Source organism: Ctenopharyngodon idella, chromosome 8 (genome assembly GCF_019924925.1).
Source record: "Ctenopharyngodon idella isolate HZGC_01 chromosome 8, HZGC01, whole genome shotgun sequence".
NCBI classification, from domain to species: Eukaryota; Metazoa; Chordata; class Actinopteri; order Cypriniformes; family Xenocyprididae; genus Ctenopharyngodon; species Ctenopharyngodon idella.
The window spans coordinates 4659051-4672934 of record NC_067227.1 but is presented as its reverse complement, the minus strand read 5'-3'; the positions used below and the strand labels follow the sequence as shown (position 1 = coordinate 4672934).

At 35.8% G+C, this 13884-nt stretch overlaps 1 protein-coding gene across 1 annotated transcript in view; it reads right to left on the bottom strand.

Moving 5' to 3' along the window:
- mfn2 (mitofusin 2) overlaps window positions 1-13842 on the bottom strand; it is a 31275-nt gene extending 17433 nt beyond the window's left edge. The window contains exons 1-4 of the mRNA XM_051901881.1: window positions 13385-13842; window positions 8381-8559; window positions 5911-6046; window positions 4446-4608 (exon numbers count right to left, since the gene is read on the bottom strand). Coding sequence (XP_051757841.1) covers window positions 4446-4608; window positions 5911-6046; window positions 8381-8555 — 474 coding nt within the window. The 5' untranslated portion in view covers window positions 8556-8559; window positions 13385-13842. The remainder of the gene's footprint in view (window positions 1-4445; window positions 4609-5910; window positions 6047-8380; window positions 8560-13384) is intronic.
- Window positions 13843-13884: the final 42 nt, after the last annotated feature.

The following is a 13884-nucleotide window of genomic DNA, read 5'->3' as shown; positions in this document are numbered from 1 at the left end:
GCCACATGATCTGATGAGGCAAAGTCACAGGAGTTTTGTTGCCAATGCAGGAATTAATTTGGTAAATGTGTTTCTATCATAGTTTATGTGCATGATCTGAATAAAAAAAATAAATACATCCACCTTAAAGGGATAGTTCACCCAAAAATGAAAAATTTGTCATCATTTACTTACCCTCAAGCTGTTCCAAACCTGTACGAGTTTCATTCTTCTGTTGAACACAAAAGAAGAAGAATGTTTGAAGAATGTTGGTAATCAGACAGTTGACAGTAGCCATTGACATCCATATTCCTAATATGGAAGTCAATGGGTGCCGTCAACTGTCTGGTTACTAACATTATCAAAACATTCATCTTCTTTTGTGTTCAACAGAAGAAAGAAACTCATACAGCTTGAGGGTGAGTAAATGACAAATGTTTCATTTTTGGATACACTAGCCCTTTAAATGAGTGCATGTTTTTTTATGAGCAGTTTTATATTTTATGCACATCTTGACACTTCCATCTAGTGTTTTTTTTATTTTTTTTTATGCGATATCCTCAAATTCACACAAAAATGTGGATGGAACTGTAGCTATTGTTATATTTTATCTACTGTTGTGCAAATGTACAAGTCAACATGTTTCTTTGTTTTTCACTATATCAACCTATAAATTTCATTAGTCTCATTTCTAAATGTTTAAATGCAAGAATTAAAATAAATAAAACTTTTTCATAAATATTCGTCTTTCTCCATTTCATGCGCACATCTGATAAACTGCTAAGTACAGTGGCATGCCCATTCCCAGCATTCCTCTACAGTAAACAATGTGCTTACTGTAGCGCACACATGTTTCCTCAGCCCTGTAATATATCAATGCAGAGGAAAGGTCATGAGACAAGTCTGAAATGACAAAAACGTGCTGCAACCTTGTGACAGCTGGCAGGAAAAAGCCCCTGACTCATGTGGGTGTAATTATAGACTGCAGCTCATGTACAGTCAGCCAAGATCTAGAGACATTTATTTAGCACAGGCAATTAGACAACCAACTTTTTGCCTTATTGCTCGTAACAGACCACATCTGCTCATTGTTTACCAATTTGATCACACTGTATGATACAAAAATTAAAGCACGATATATATTCACGACAGTATCGGCATTGGCCAATAGTGGGGCATTTACATGTCTAAATAAGGTATGTACATGCATAAAAGGAAGTAATTTACAAAAAGTTTTTTTTAATTATTACATTATATTTATTTAAATAATTCTAAATATTTAATTTTTAGAGTAATATTTTATTTTTTGACATTTAACTTTTTTTCTTTCTTTTTTTTTTTTTTTTTTTTTACTAATTTTCACAAACAAAGCAGATGCAAATAGTTCTCTCTAAAACATATCACTTTTAAGCCGCATTTACACTGCAGGTCTTGATGCCCAATTCTGATTTGTTGATTATACCTATAAGTGATCCATATCCGATATTTGCATTACAACTCAATGTAGTTGTACTGACCCTGAAAAACTTAGGCCGAAAAGGAAGTAAAAACAGCGTGATTTGCAATGGACACAGACGAAATTATAATAAAAGCTTTTGCTTTCCGCACCATCTTTAAAAGGTCAGCAAAACATCGGTCTCTTAAGGCTGTAGAAAAAAAAACAAAAGAAGAAAAGCCCTTGTTGCAGCCAGGGGTATTGAAAAGAGTCAGGTGATCGCGGTTTGTGTCCACTGAGTTGACGTCATTCACCATTGTCGCTCTTTCAATGATGTACGGCTCCCACTTACATGGCGGACGGAAATGCACGTATCCGATTCATACCAGATTTATTACGACATGAATGAGGACTGAAATCGATCTGAGAATATCGGAATCATGTGTTTTTTTCCTGCTGGCGCGTTCGTGGGTCATATCCAATCTGTACAACACGGGAGCAAAAAAAAAAATGGAACTGGGTCACTTGAACCATGTAATGTAAATGCGGCCTTAAACACAGTAGTTTTAGCACACTGTCATTTTAATTACACTGTTATCTTATTTGTGAAACTAAGCATGTATCTTTATTTCATAGGTATGTTTATTCTAGTTTGAAATGTGTACTTTTTCTTATTTTGTATATTTATTATGTATACTGTGTGTATAGTATTGTTGTCACAATGCTGGAATTTCTTAATTTAATACAATACCTTGTAAAACCTCAATATTATTTACCATTTTCAATAAGAGAAAAATTGCCACAAACATTAAAGGCACAAAATTTGAATGGTTAATTTACTTTTGACTATATTCAAAGTATTTTCTTATCAACTGAAACTGTCATCTGAGATTAAAAACTGCACTCTAAACAGAAGACTTTTATAACTTGATTTATAGAGTTTGATGTTAATATTTTTCCAAACTTTGAACAAAAACTCCAGCGTTTAGAGCAACGTTGAGTGGATTCTGACCTAAACACCTCTGATGGGCCATTGCATTCAAACACTCTACAGACATATCTGTAATTGGCTACAATATTGAAAACAAAAACACTCAATGCTTCAAGAAAACGTTAAATAGAACCCATTGACGCTCTGGAGTGTCTGAAAGCAGCTGAACTCTGACACTGTCATACTAGTGAGAAGACAAAGGGGTGTAAAATTGGCTCACTTTCTTTAGAAATCTAAGATAAACTTTCAAAATTATTGTAATATCCATGACATTCCCTGATTTTATAATTTCAGCAAAATGATTACGATATTTACTAATATTTGGTGTATCATTCAGCCCTATTGGTAAGCTAACAACAACACTCCAAGCATAAAAATAAGTAACGTGCACACACAAAAAAAATGCATACTAAATATATACTTCGATTAGGGATGTCAATTTACACAAATTCCCATGATTGATCGTCGTTTAAATTAACGTCTACTGCAGTGGCATATTGTCAACAGCATGACAGGGTGTGCAAATGCTGCTCAAAACGCCATGTTCCCCACCAAATGAACAAGAAGGGTTTTTAATCTAAATAAAGGGCTATTAGGATTGTAAAATGAGTCAATGTGATTGATCATTTCATTAAATTACTTATTTATTAATCAAACATAACGACTGATACAACGTGTCAACAACGCTGCCTCAGATGCATGCTTGTCAGAATGTGGATGCACTCTTCCTGGAACAACGCGCTGAAAACGGCAACTAAACTAAATGAATTCACAACAATTTATTACAATACTGTTTTATTAATGTTATGTAATATGACCATCCCAATCATAGTTATTAGTCGTGCATTACTGCTTGAGCTGCGTACACTGAAGTGCAGAATGAACACCAGTAAACTGGAGCACTTTGCTAGCACGCGCATTTAACTCAAAGACACGCTTCCTATATGAGCTTAATCAAATATATACAAAATAAACATAATATTACAGATTTTATCTGCACAAAATGACGCGAATGTACAACTGAACTTGAAGTAAGTTACGTGCTATTCAGAATATGACTCATGTTGAGGACGAGCAGCACGCGCACTTCCTGAACCAACGCGATGAAACATCACAACTAAACCCAAACAATTCACAATGTCTTATTACAATATTGTTCTCTTTATAATGTTATATAATATGACAGTCCCAATCATAGTTATTATTAGTCGTGCATTGCTGTTTGAGCAACATGTGCTGAAGCTGAAGATGATCACCTGCTTAATCGATGATCGATAATACATTTAATCGATAAAACCTATCGACAATTAATTGATCGTCGATATAAAACAACTTTCTCTCGCCTCATTCACCATCTTATTTTCTCAGCTATGTTTACATGCACCCAAAAATCCATTGGTTAGTTAAAGCCTTCATGTAAACACCCCAACCAATCGGATTCAAAAACGAGAATTATACTCACAAATATAAAGTTTAGGGTTCATATATACAGAACTTTCAGAATCTGAAATCGGAGTGGACTCATTCGGATTGATGAAAATTTGTGCATATAAACATACATACTGAGTTTGTTGTAACGCAACCTGGGATTGTCTTCTTCATGAAGAACACTTGATGCTGATTTACTTGACACTTGATTTATGACCTTCGAGCTAGAAGCACACCTATGATGCCTGAACATGCTGCCTTCATAGATAGCTCACTAGGTTCTGGAACAGAGTATGTGTGTAGTGTACACTGTAGGTTTACTCGGTAGAAGTATACAGTTTCAGTGTTCCTGAAACCTGTAATAACACAAGTGTAGCTCTACAGGGTGTCTTCCCACTTGTCAGATTGAAGAGATTACACACCCTCATTAACACCTACAGTGAGCAAAGCTCATTTATGGTTGCTATAGAGAGATGCACTGTTATGCAAGAGACCAATTTCCATTCCCAATCCCACTGCATGGGTCTTATCTGACTCAACATGTCAGACACACCCAATGACAGCCTAAAAAGGAATGACTTTATGACAATTGAGAAGGTAGAGAGTTTTTACTTTAACACTCTTTCTTTCATCCGATCCTTCGGTGAGCAGGAAAGCCTCATTTCCATCTGTGCCTTCCACCCGTAGGAAGCAGTTGGTGGTGTGTCCAATTCCAGATGGCAGCACTTTGTCCCAGAGCATGGCGTTAATGACAGAGCTCTTCCCATTACTGGTTCTGTAAATGCAAAAGGTGTGACTTAAACGCAAAGTAATTCAGTTTTCACATGAACACTTAAGATGACAGCATATTTCCCTTGTACGCAACGCGTTCTGTTATGGCTTGTGGACAGTCCCTCCGATGTAATTTTAGTCATCAGCACAGTCCGCTGATGTCTGTGTGCAGCCTGATTTTTGTGACCACGTGGACTTACGCAACAGTGCATGCACAAGTGATTTGAGCACTCGAAAAACAAAGGACCACATGCCAAATGCGTCCATCCGCACTCATCGATAAAGGCTTAAAATGTAATTATTGGCATCGGCAAAATTATGCTTTGCCAATAAGATTGTGTGTTGATTATGCACCATAAGATCACGTCAGCAATGTGGTCATTCTTGCAGTAAACTTTTGCCTATATGGCAATTTAGATTCACCATTTTATATTGTCGCTTTTAAACCGAGTACGAGTACAGTTACTAGCGAGCAGTGGCAGCCTCCCCCAGGTACTAGTGTCTGCCCAGTAAGAAGTTTTCTTTATTTAGGGGGCGCTGTAGGCCTACTTGTTAGACTTATAAAATTAAAAGTAAAATACAAAAATAACATTAAGTTACTTCTGAGACCTCTGAAATCGAAATGAAAATACAGTTTTAGCTCAATACTAACTGAAATAAAAACCAATTCATAATTCCTGCACAGGAGAGAGAAAAAAAGATATGTATATCGGTATCAGCATCGGCTATCAGCCAAAATAAGTTGAAAAATATGGGCATATCGGATATCGGCAAAAATCCAGTATCGCGCATCCCTATCACACACTCAACTGTGTGGTGGACGAAGCAGAATGTGGAAAATTAAGTATACCTGATACTTTCGTGTACAGCTGAACACGCAGCAATTCACAGTATTCTCCATTTGATAGTGTGTGTAAATGTAGGTGGTCAACACAAGCGCACCAGAAGTGTAAACTATGTCCAGTGTCTGAGCTATATCTCTACAGAAGTTGACCAATAAAAATGTCTTTGTACTAGTTTACACTAGAGCTGCATTGACTCCCTCACACAAGTGCTCGTCAATATGGACAGCTATTACTGACAACAATGGACCGGGGTAGTGTTGCCAACTTCTCACAAACTAATTGGTGAAAAAAAAAAATTCAAGGCACATATGAAAATCTGGCACAAAATGTACTTGAAGCGCCCTGTAAGCACACCCTAGCATTTGCATAAAAAAATCAAGTATACGTTAAGCTTTAGTGCTACTCTGAGCATGACACAAACTTTGAGTTCATGCTGTGAGGGCAATATATATGCACTGTACCTGCCAAAGAAGACCACCTTCATGTGTCTCCGGGACAAGACTTCCCCAATCCCTGCCACTTTGGACAGGTATCCCCGCACCTCTGCCACCTGCTCCTCTGTGGTAACAGGATCCAGTTCTTCATTGCTGTAGGTTTCTGTCAGAGAAAGAGACCAGTTAAGCTACACTTGATATTTTAATACTTCAACAACATTTTAGAACTTTAGACATAAAGGGTTAGTTCAACCAAAAATGAAATTTCTGTCATTAATTACTTACCCTCATAACGTTACAAGACCTTCGTTCATCTTCAGAACACAAATTAAGATATTTTTGATGAAATCCGAGAGGTATCTGAACCACACATAGGCAGCGACGTCACTGCACTTTTCAAGGCCCAGAAAGGTACTAAAGACATTGCAAAAAAAGTCAACGCGACTGCAGTGGTTCAACCATAATGATTTGTAGCGATGAGAATACTTTTTGTGCGCAAAAACAAAACAAAAATAATGACTTTATTAAACAATTTCTTCTCTTCCCTTTCAGTCTCCTACGTGTTCACATAGTAGGCACAGTACAGAGCGTCCGGGTTCTACGCCAGAACGACTATTTAACGATATATTTACTACCTTTCAGGGCCTTGAAATTTGTTATGACGTTGCTGCGTTTAAGGAGATTAGAAAGCTCTCGGATTTCATCAAAAATATTTGTTTTCCAAAGATGAACGAAGGTCTTACGGGTGTGGAACGAGGGTGAGTACTTAATGACAGAAATTTCATTTTTGGGTGAACTAACCCTTTAATAGTCAAGAGTCATGATGTCATGATGCCAATGCTAGGTTGTTGTTTACCATTTAGCACACACCACATTCTTAAGACAAAACTTTCCTGAAAAGAATGTCCTTAAAATCTTCGTTAATAAGTTCTTACAGTTAGGATAACCTCCAACTTGTCTTAAATCCTCAAAGGTAAGACATTTAATTAATTTAATGGGTTCTTTCAAATATTAAGCATTACTGCATAACATTACTTACATTATGCACATCCCTAGTAATAGTAATATGTACTATACGTGCATAAGTATTCTGAAATGATACCATTGATAGATGTTTTTGCTAGCTGAATTCGAAAATTCAGTAAGAACTCTACAAAAATAAGGACCTCGTTTTTTTAATTTTACAATTACAAAATAACTGCCCGAAAATCAGATAAGAAGAAAATGACAGATTTCGGCATTAAGAAAAACAAATATAACTGTTCTTAAGAAAATATCTGAGAACTTTCTAAGAATTTTTACAGAATTGCAATTTCTTACAAATTGAACATTCTTATGGATTTCTTAGAATTTATCTTGAGAAATTTCTTAACTTCTTTTTTAAGAAGATTGTTGTGAATCCGGCCCCTGGTCTCTATATATGCCTCGGTCCCTCCTTCAATGTAAACCACATCCAATTTTTTGTCCAGTTTTAAAAATTTGATGTCAGATCACTAAGAAAAACAATAGCAAACCTCTCCTCAACAAGCAGCATGATTTGAGGCATTAATGATCGAAGCACAAATGCTTAAGTTAATATCTCAGAGTTACAGCAAGATCTGGTTTTCAGCCAGATAGGGTTGTGCAGGTCAACTTGACAACTGCCCCACCAGAACGTCAAAACAATTTTTTTTTTTTTTTATGTGAATGCTATTTTACGTGAATATTATGGCATGAGTGAAGCTCAAAACTTTGTTTACAAAAGAAATAATAGGTTAGCAATTAAAAGTTACATCGCAACTATGGAAACATTTGGATTTGTGAGGAATGAGAGAGGCATGAGCCTCTAAATTGAGCCCATAAATTTAAGCCATTTGTCAGCTTTGTATTCTGTTTTGCGATCTGGTAACATGATTTTCTGCAAATTTTAAATTATATTCCACTGAACATGGAATCTTGTTTCTTTTCCCTAATCTTCACTCATGTCTCAGCCATTTTCACAAGGGATCATAAACGTTTCTTCCTTTCATTCACTTTTAATTGCTATATTCACATTTTTTACAATGGTGAAGTAGAAAACTCTGTTGGCCAGATACCTTTTTACTTGCACGTCCAATTCTGTTTAACAAGTAAGCTTTGGCAATGACTGACCTCAAATAAACTTAATATAAAATCCTCCAAAATCCTTCCAGTAAAAAGCTTGGCAGACTATTGAAACAACTGCCAGGGTAGATTTGTAAGAAGGTACTTTAGCGTTATTATTTGTAAGACGAAAGCCTGAGGTGTTCATAGACAAAAGTCTTACAGATAAGATACGCTGACTAAGCCATGCTTTTCCCTGAGCCTTCAGCCGTCTCCCAGTTTGTTACATAACCTGTCTTAGTTATCTGAGGCATGCAAGTCACAATCAGCCAGGTTCCTCTTATCAGCTTGACAGATGTACAGCATGCAACAGAGTGCTTTTGAGCTCCTGAAACAAGGAGTGGATTGAATTGCCAAGAGTAATGAAAGCAGACACCTTCCAGAAAGGCTGAGCTTTCTTTGATGTAGGCGCCCAGCTGTTCAAAGATGCCATTGATCTTCTTCTTGGCGGTGACAAAGTGTTTGAGCGGAGAGGCGTTCACCTCAGCCATGAGTCGCTTGTCCTTCTTGCCGATCACACTGGTATTGGGTCGCGGGAAAACCAGAGACATCTCACTAGAAAAGACGGACAGAGATAAATTAATTTCAACTCGTTTTCAAAAATTTTTATGTAAAAAAAAAAAAAAACCTCGCCGCCGCAAGGTGTTCTGGGTGTTTGCTAAAACGATCTGAGTTTTAAAACTGTATCTAAGTACCTTCTGGTAGTACAAATTTTTTAATAATGAAACATTAAATATTTATAATGCTATGTGTCAAAAAATAAAGGTAAAGGCTAGTTGTCGACCAACATCAGCCAATATTTGGCGTTTTTTGATGATCGGCATTGGCAGACAAGCTTGACCAATGTTGAATGTGGACTTTTATTTTGATGCACATTAATTTACTGACTTTTTGAATAGTGCTGTCTAATAAATTACATTGTTACAGAACTGTTAAACAAAGATAATAGTAGAAAGGCAAACTATATAATACTTTCTCATAAACCTTTGGCATTAAGCAAATTAAAATTTAAATAATTTAAACAGGTCTTTAAATATCAAATAATCATTTAATTCACATTCATTTTTTCATACTGATCCATTTTCCAAATAATTATTTCTAACTTAGTACATTTGTAAAATAAATATAATTGAGATTGTGAGCAGCAATTGTTATTCATGTTATCTACTACAATGGACCCTCTCTTCCTTCGGATGAGACGTTAAACTGAGGTCCTGACTCTCTGTGGTCGTTAAAAATCCCAGGATGTCCTTCGAAAAGAGTAGGGGTGTAACCCGACATCCTGGCCAAATTTGCCCATTGGCCTCTGTCTATCATGGCCTTCTAATCATCCCCATACACTGATTGGCTTCATCACTCTGTCTCCTCTCCACCAATAAGCTGGTGTTTGAAAGTCGCGAAAACACTATTGTGGAGTTTTTCTTTTGCTATCTGAGCAAATGGGAAAACAAAAAATATATTTGATGTAGTCTACCCTTCAACCGCTATAGAAATTTACCCAACTATGACAATTCTGCTTCTGAGAAATCCAGAAATGTGAAAAGGGTCCATAGTGTGATATCACATCACATATATATTATATATTGGTCATCAGCCACCCTGCTCACTAAAATATCAGAAATGGCCAACAAAAAAATCTGGTAACACTTTATTTTAGGGTCTTTTAACTAGTTGCTTATTAGCATGCATATTACTAGAATATTGGCTATTATAAAGCACATATTAATGCCTTATTCTGCATGACCTTATTCTACATTCTTAATCCTACCCAATACCTAAACTTAACAGCTACCTTACTAACTATTAATGAGCAGTAAATTAGCAGTTTATTGAGGGAAAAGTCATAGCTAATAGTTTATATGTGTTCCCTATACTAAAGGGTTACCCAAAAATCCATATTGGTTGACCACTATGTAAAAACAATATGCATTTCAAATTCTAAATGAGGTGAACAAAATGGAATACAGAAGGGAATTAACATCATTTTAAGGACACCCCACTAGCAGTTTCCATTTGGGGCTGAAGGATTTAATGTTCACACATTCTGACCATTTAATCTTGTAAGGAGGTGAAACAAAGGGATTACACACCCACAAGACACGTTTTTGCAAATGAAGACATAAAATACACAACACAAACACTTGGAAACCCTCTCTATCACATGCAAACACAACACTCCCTGAGAACTAAAAAAAAACAAAAAAACATTCAGCTATGTTGTTGCCTAACTGCATTGCTCAGAGCTATTGTTTAAGTCCCAGGTGTTGATGGAACATGCTGTGTCGCCCAAAAGAGCCGATTGTCAACAACACATTATGCACAAGCTGTTCTAAATGTGCTTACTACAGTTTCTAGATGAGTTTGTTTGTACTTTGATCATTGATGAGTTAAATAAAAGCCTTACGACTCTTATCAGCCAAACAGAAAAACGCAATAGAACTGGGCAATGTGTATCGCCTTAAAAATACATCGCGATATCCGATTATATCGTCTACCCAAACCCCCCGCCCAGCACAACACTGGCGACATACATCATAAACACAAGTTCAGTTTGGCTGCGCTTTATCTTTGTTTTTCGGCATTGGCCAATAAGCTTGTCCAATGTTGAATGTGGACTTTTATTTTGATACACATTAGTTTACTGACTTTTTGAACAGTGCTGTCTAATAAATTATATTGTTACAGAACTGTTAAACAAAGATAATAATAGAAAGGCAAACTATATAATACTTTCCCATAAACCTTTGGCAAATCAAAATTTATATAATTTTTCACACTGATCCAATTCTAATTTAGTACATTTGAAAAATAAATATAATTGTGATAGCAGCAATTGTTATTCACAGAAACAGAAAACGTAATAGGGCTTGGTAATATGTAAAAAATATCCTAACGATAATACCCCTTAAAAACATATTGCGATATCCGATCATATCGTCTACCCGAACCCTGCATTACTGACATACACTGTAAACACACGTTTATGGTGGAAATCTTAAAATAGAAATCTTTTGTAACAATATACACTACTGTTCAAAAGGATGTGTTAAACTGATAAAAAGTGATAGTAAAAACTTTCTTTGTTTTTAATTTTTTTAGTCTACAGCAAAAGTATAACGCTCCCAATAATGGAGCAGCCAACAATGGAAACTGAACGTATGCATGAGATATTCAAAGCACCATAATTTCTTCATCTGTTTGCAACAAAACTACATATATAGGCCTATATATTACAAATATACATTAACACCTGCCAACCCATCAAATGAGGGTGGATTTCAGCAGTGTCACTCCTACTAGCCACTTTGGTGGGTTGAATTTATATATATATATATATATATATATATATTATATACACATTTTTCAATTGTATGTAGTCTTTTAAAAAGGCATCTAAACTAATCATTCGAATATGCTGGTTTATTATCAATGTTGGAAACAGTTGTGCTGCTTAATATTTTTTTATAACCTGTCATACTTTTTTCAGGATTCTTTGATTAAAAAGCTTAAAAAAAAAAAAAAAAAAAAAAACAGCATTTATTTAAAATAGAAATATTTTGTAACAATACACTACTGTTCAAAAGGATGTGTTACATTGATAAAAAGTGATAGTAAAAACTTATATTGTTAGAAAAGATTTCTATTTTGAAATGCTGTTCTTTTTAACTTTTTATTCATCAATGAATCCTGAAAAAATACCACAGGTTTCAAAAAAAAAAAAAAATTATATATATAGCAGCACATCTGTTTCTAACATTGATAACTTAGTACCAAATCAGCATATTAGAATGATTTCTGAAGGATCATGTGACACTGAAGACTGAAGTAATGATGCTGAAAATTCAGGTTTGCATCACAGGAATAAAGATTGGGCAAATTAAAGTTACAAAACTTATTACAAAACAGCCAAGATCAGTTACCGATTTTCTTTTTCTTTTGTTCTTTGATTAACATTAATGACAGGTGGCAGTGGGTATACTAGGCTGCTGTTAATGCACGGATCCAATACAGGCTACTGTTACACACACATTTTCTTTCTCAACCCTTTCTCAAAGCGTACTGTGTTTACAGGGATATTTTGACATAATTTTGTGTGTTTATGTCTGAGCAGAGCACTATATTTATATATATGAGCAAATGGATTTTTTTTTTTTTTTTTTTTTTTTTTGAGATTTAAGAGATCAGGAAAACAATACAGACTAGAAATCATCTGCTCCAGAAAGACATACCAGTGGCAACATTACTGTAATGATTCAATATAAAAAATAGGTCTTAGGTCTTCTTGTATTCCACAAAAGAAATAAAGACACTGAAACCACATTACTTTCTCAAAAATTGGACATCAGTTTAAGAGCATAACCATAGCTGTACACTATTAACATTCAGTGCTGGTAATGCCAAGGGTTCTTCTGAACAACTGAGCGGTGTCGTATTAAAGAGTCTGAACATGCCATTAGCAAATACGTGCAACATGGTGCGTTCGTGTGCTCTGGAAAGTCACCTTCACTGCACAGACTAAGACGTCAGTAAAGCATCCAGCTGTCTGCACTTAAAATAAGGTAAACAGACATCAGAGGTTGACTTTACCTGATCTAACTATCAACAACCCTCCACCACATCACAGTAATCTGGACACTGTCTGCTGTGTGTAGAAAACAGCATTGTATTTGCAGTCCAAAAAACCCCAAGGTTGGTTCTATTGCTTCTGAATATTAAAAACAAAATCCATATATTTTTAGGCAAACAGTTCATAAGTGTGAAAGACATTTTTAACAGTCATATATTCCATGCCTCCCAAGTAATATGGGATCACTGCAATGCATGTATAAAAATTATACTAGAATTAGAAAAATGGTGTTTTAATATAGTACTGCATGTCATCCATGCCAACTACCCAAAGATTAAAACTGTGGAATATGCAAGTGCATATGAAAGCATTTGTTTGAATTAAAACTAGTCCATCTGCACACCTTAGTCATCAAGGGTTGGTCCTTATGAATAACTGTAGCATGGTAACAACAGTGTCTGCTAAAACACCATAACTTGTAATACTAAAGATCTATGTATGTCACATAAGTATGTCCTTTATCAAGCTCTTGATAAGCAGAGGAAACACTCCCTTTATATTGTGAAAGCTTTCTTACTAGTGCACACCCACACTAAAATTCTCAAACGTTCACACAATATCTTTTCATTTACACAGTGTCCAAATTACTAACATAATATGGATATTTACTGCTGATAATGATGATGAACTGATTAAGAGTTTTCTTCAGCTGAACGTTGTCAAAATGTTTTGAAAACATTCACATTTCACCAGTCCACAACTGCTAAAACGAGATTAGAAACGTATGTTACTAATATAACAACGCAGTCTTACCTGACAGTGCGTGTAAGCGTTTATATAAAACTGTGACGATCAAATAAGCTGTATCAGCTGCCCAGCATTTGCTCCTGCAGTGACCGATGACCTACGCTGTTCGAGTTAAACTCAAATCGGAGTCTTGATAAAATGTAATGATCATTTTAAAACTCGCTTAACATACACTGATATCAGAGTCACGACTTCCACGAGACCAGTCACAGACAGCAGCAGCAGCGCGCGACTCCAATCCTCTCATCCACGAGACTGAAATCAACACGGATTAAACGTGTCTAAAGCACGTGAAATATCCCGAGACAAACACCCGTAGCACCTTCAGTGTCTTTAGTTCAGCTCTAGCAGGTTCAGACAGACTGATATTCGAGTCATAGTTCCAGTGAAGAGTATTTTCACGAGCTCAATGTCACTGACAGCAGCGGTAACGCTCGACTCCTATCCACTCCTCCACAAGACCAAGCGCCGTAATCACGTGATGTAATTTTACATGGATTCAACAA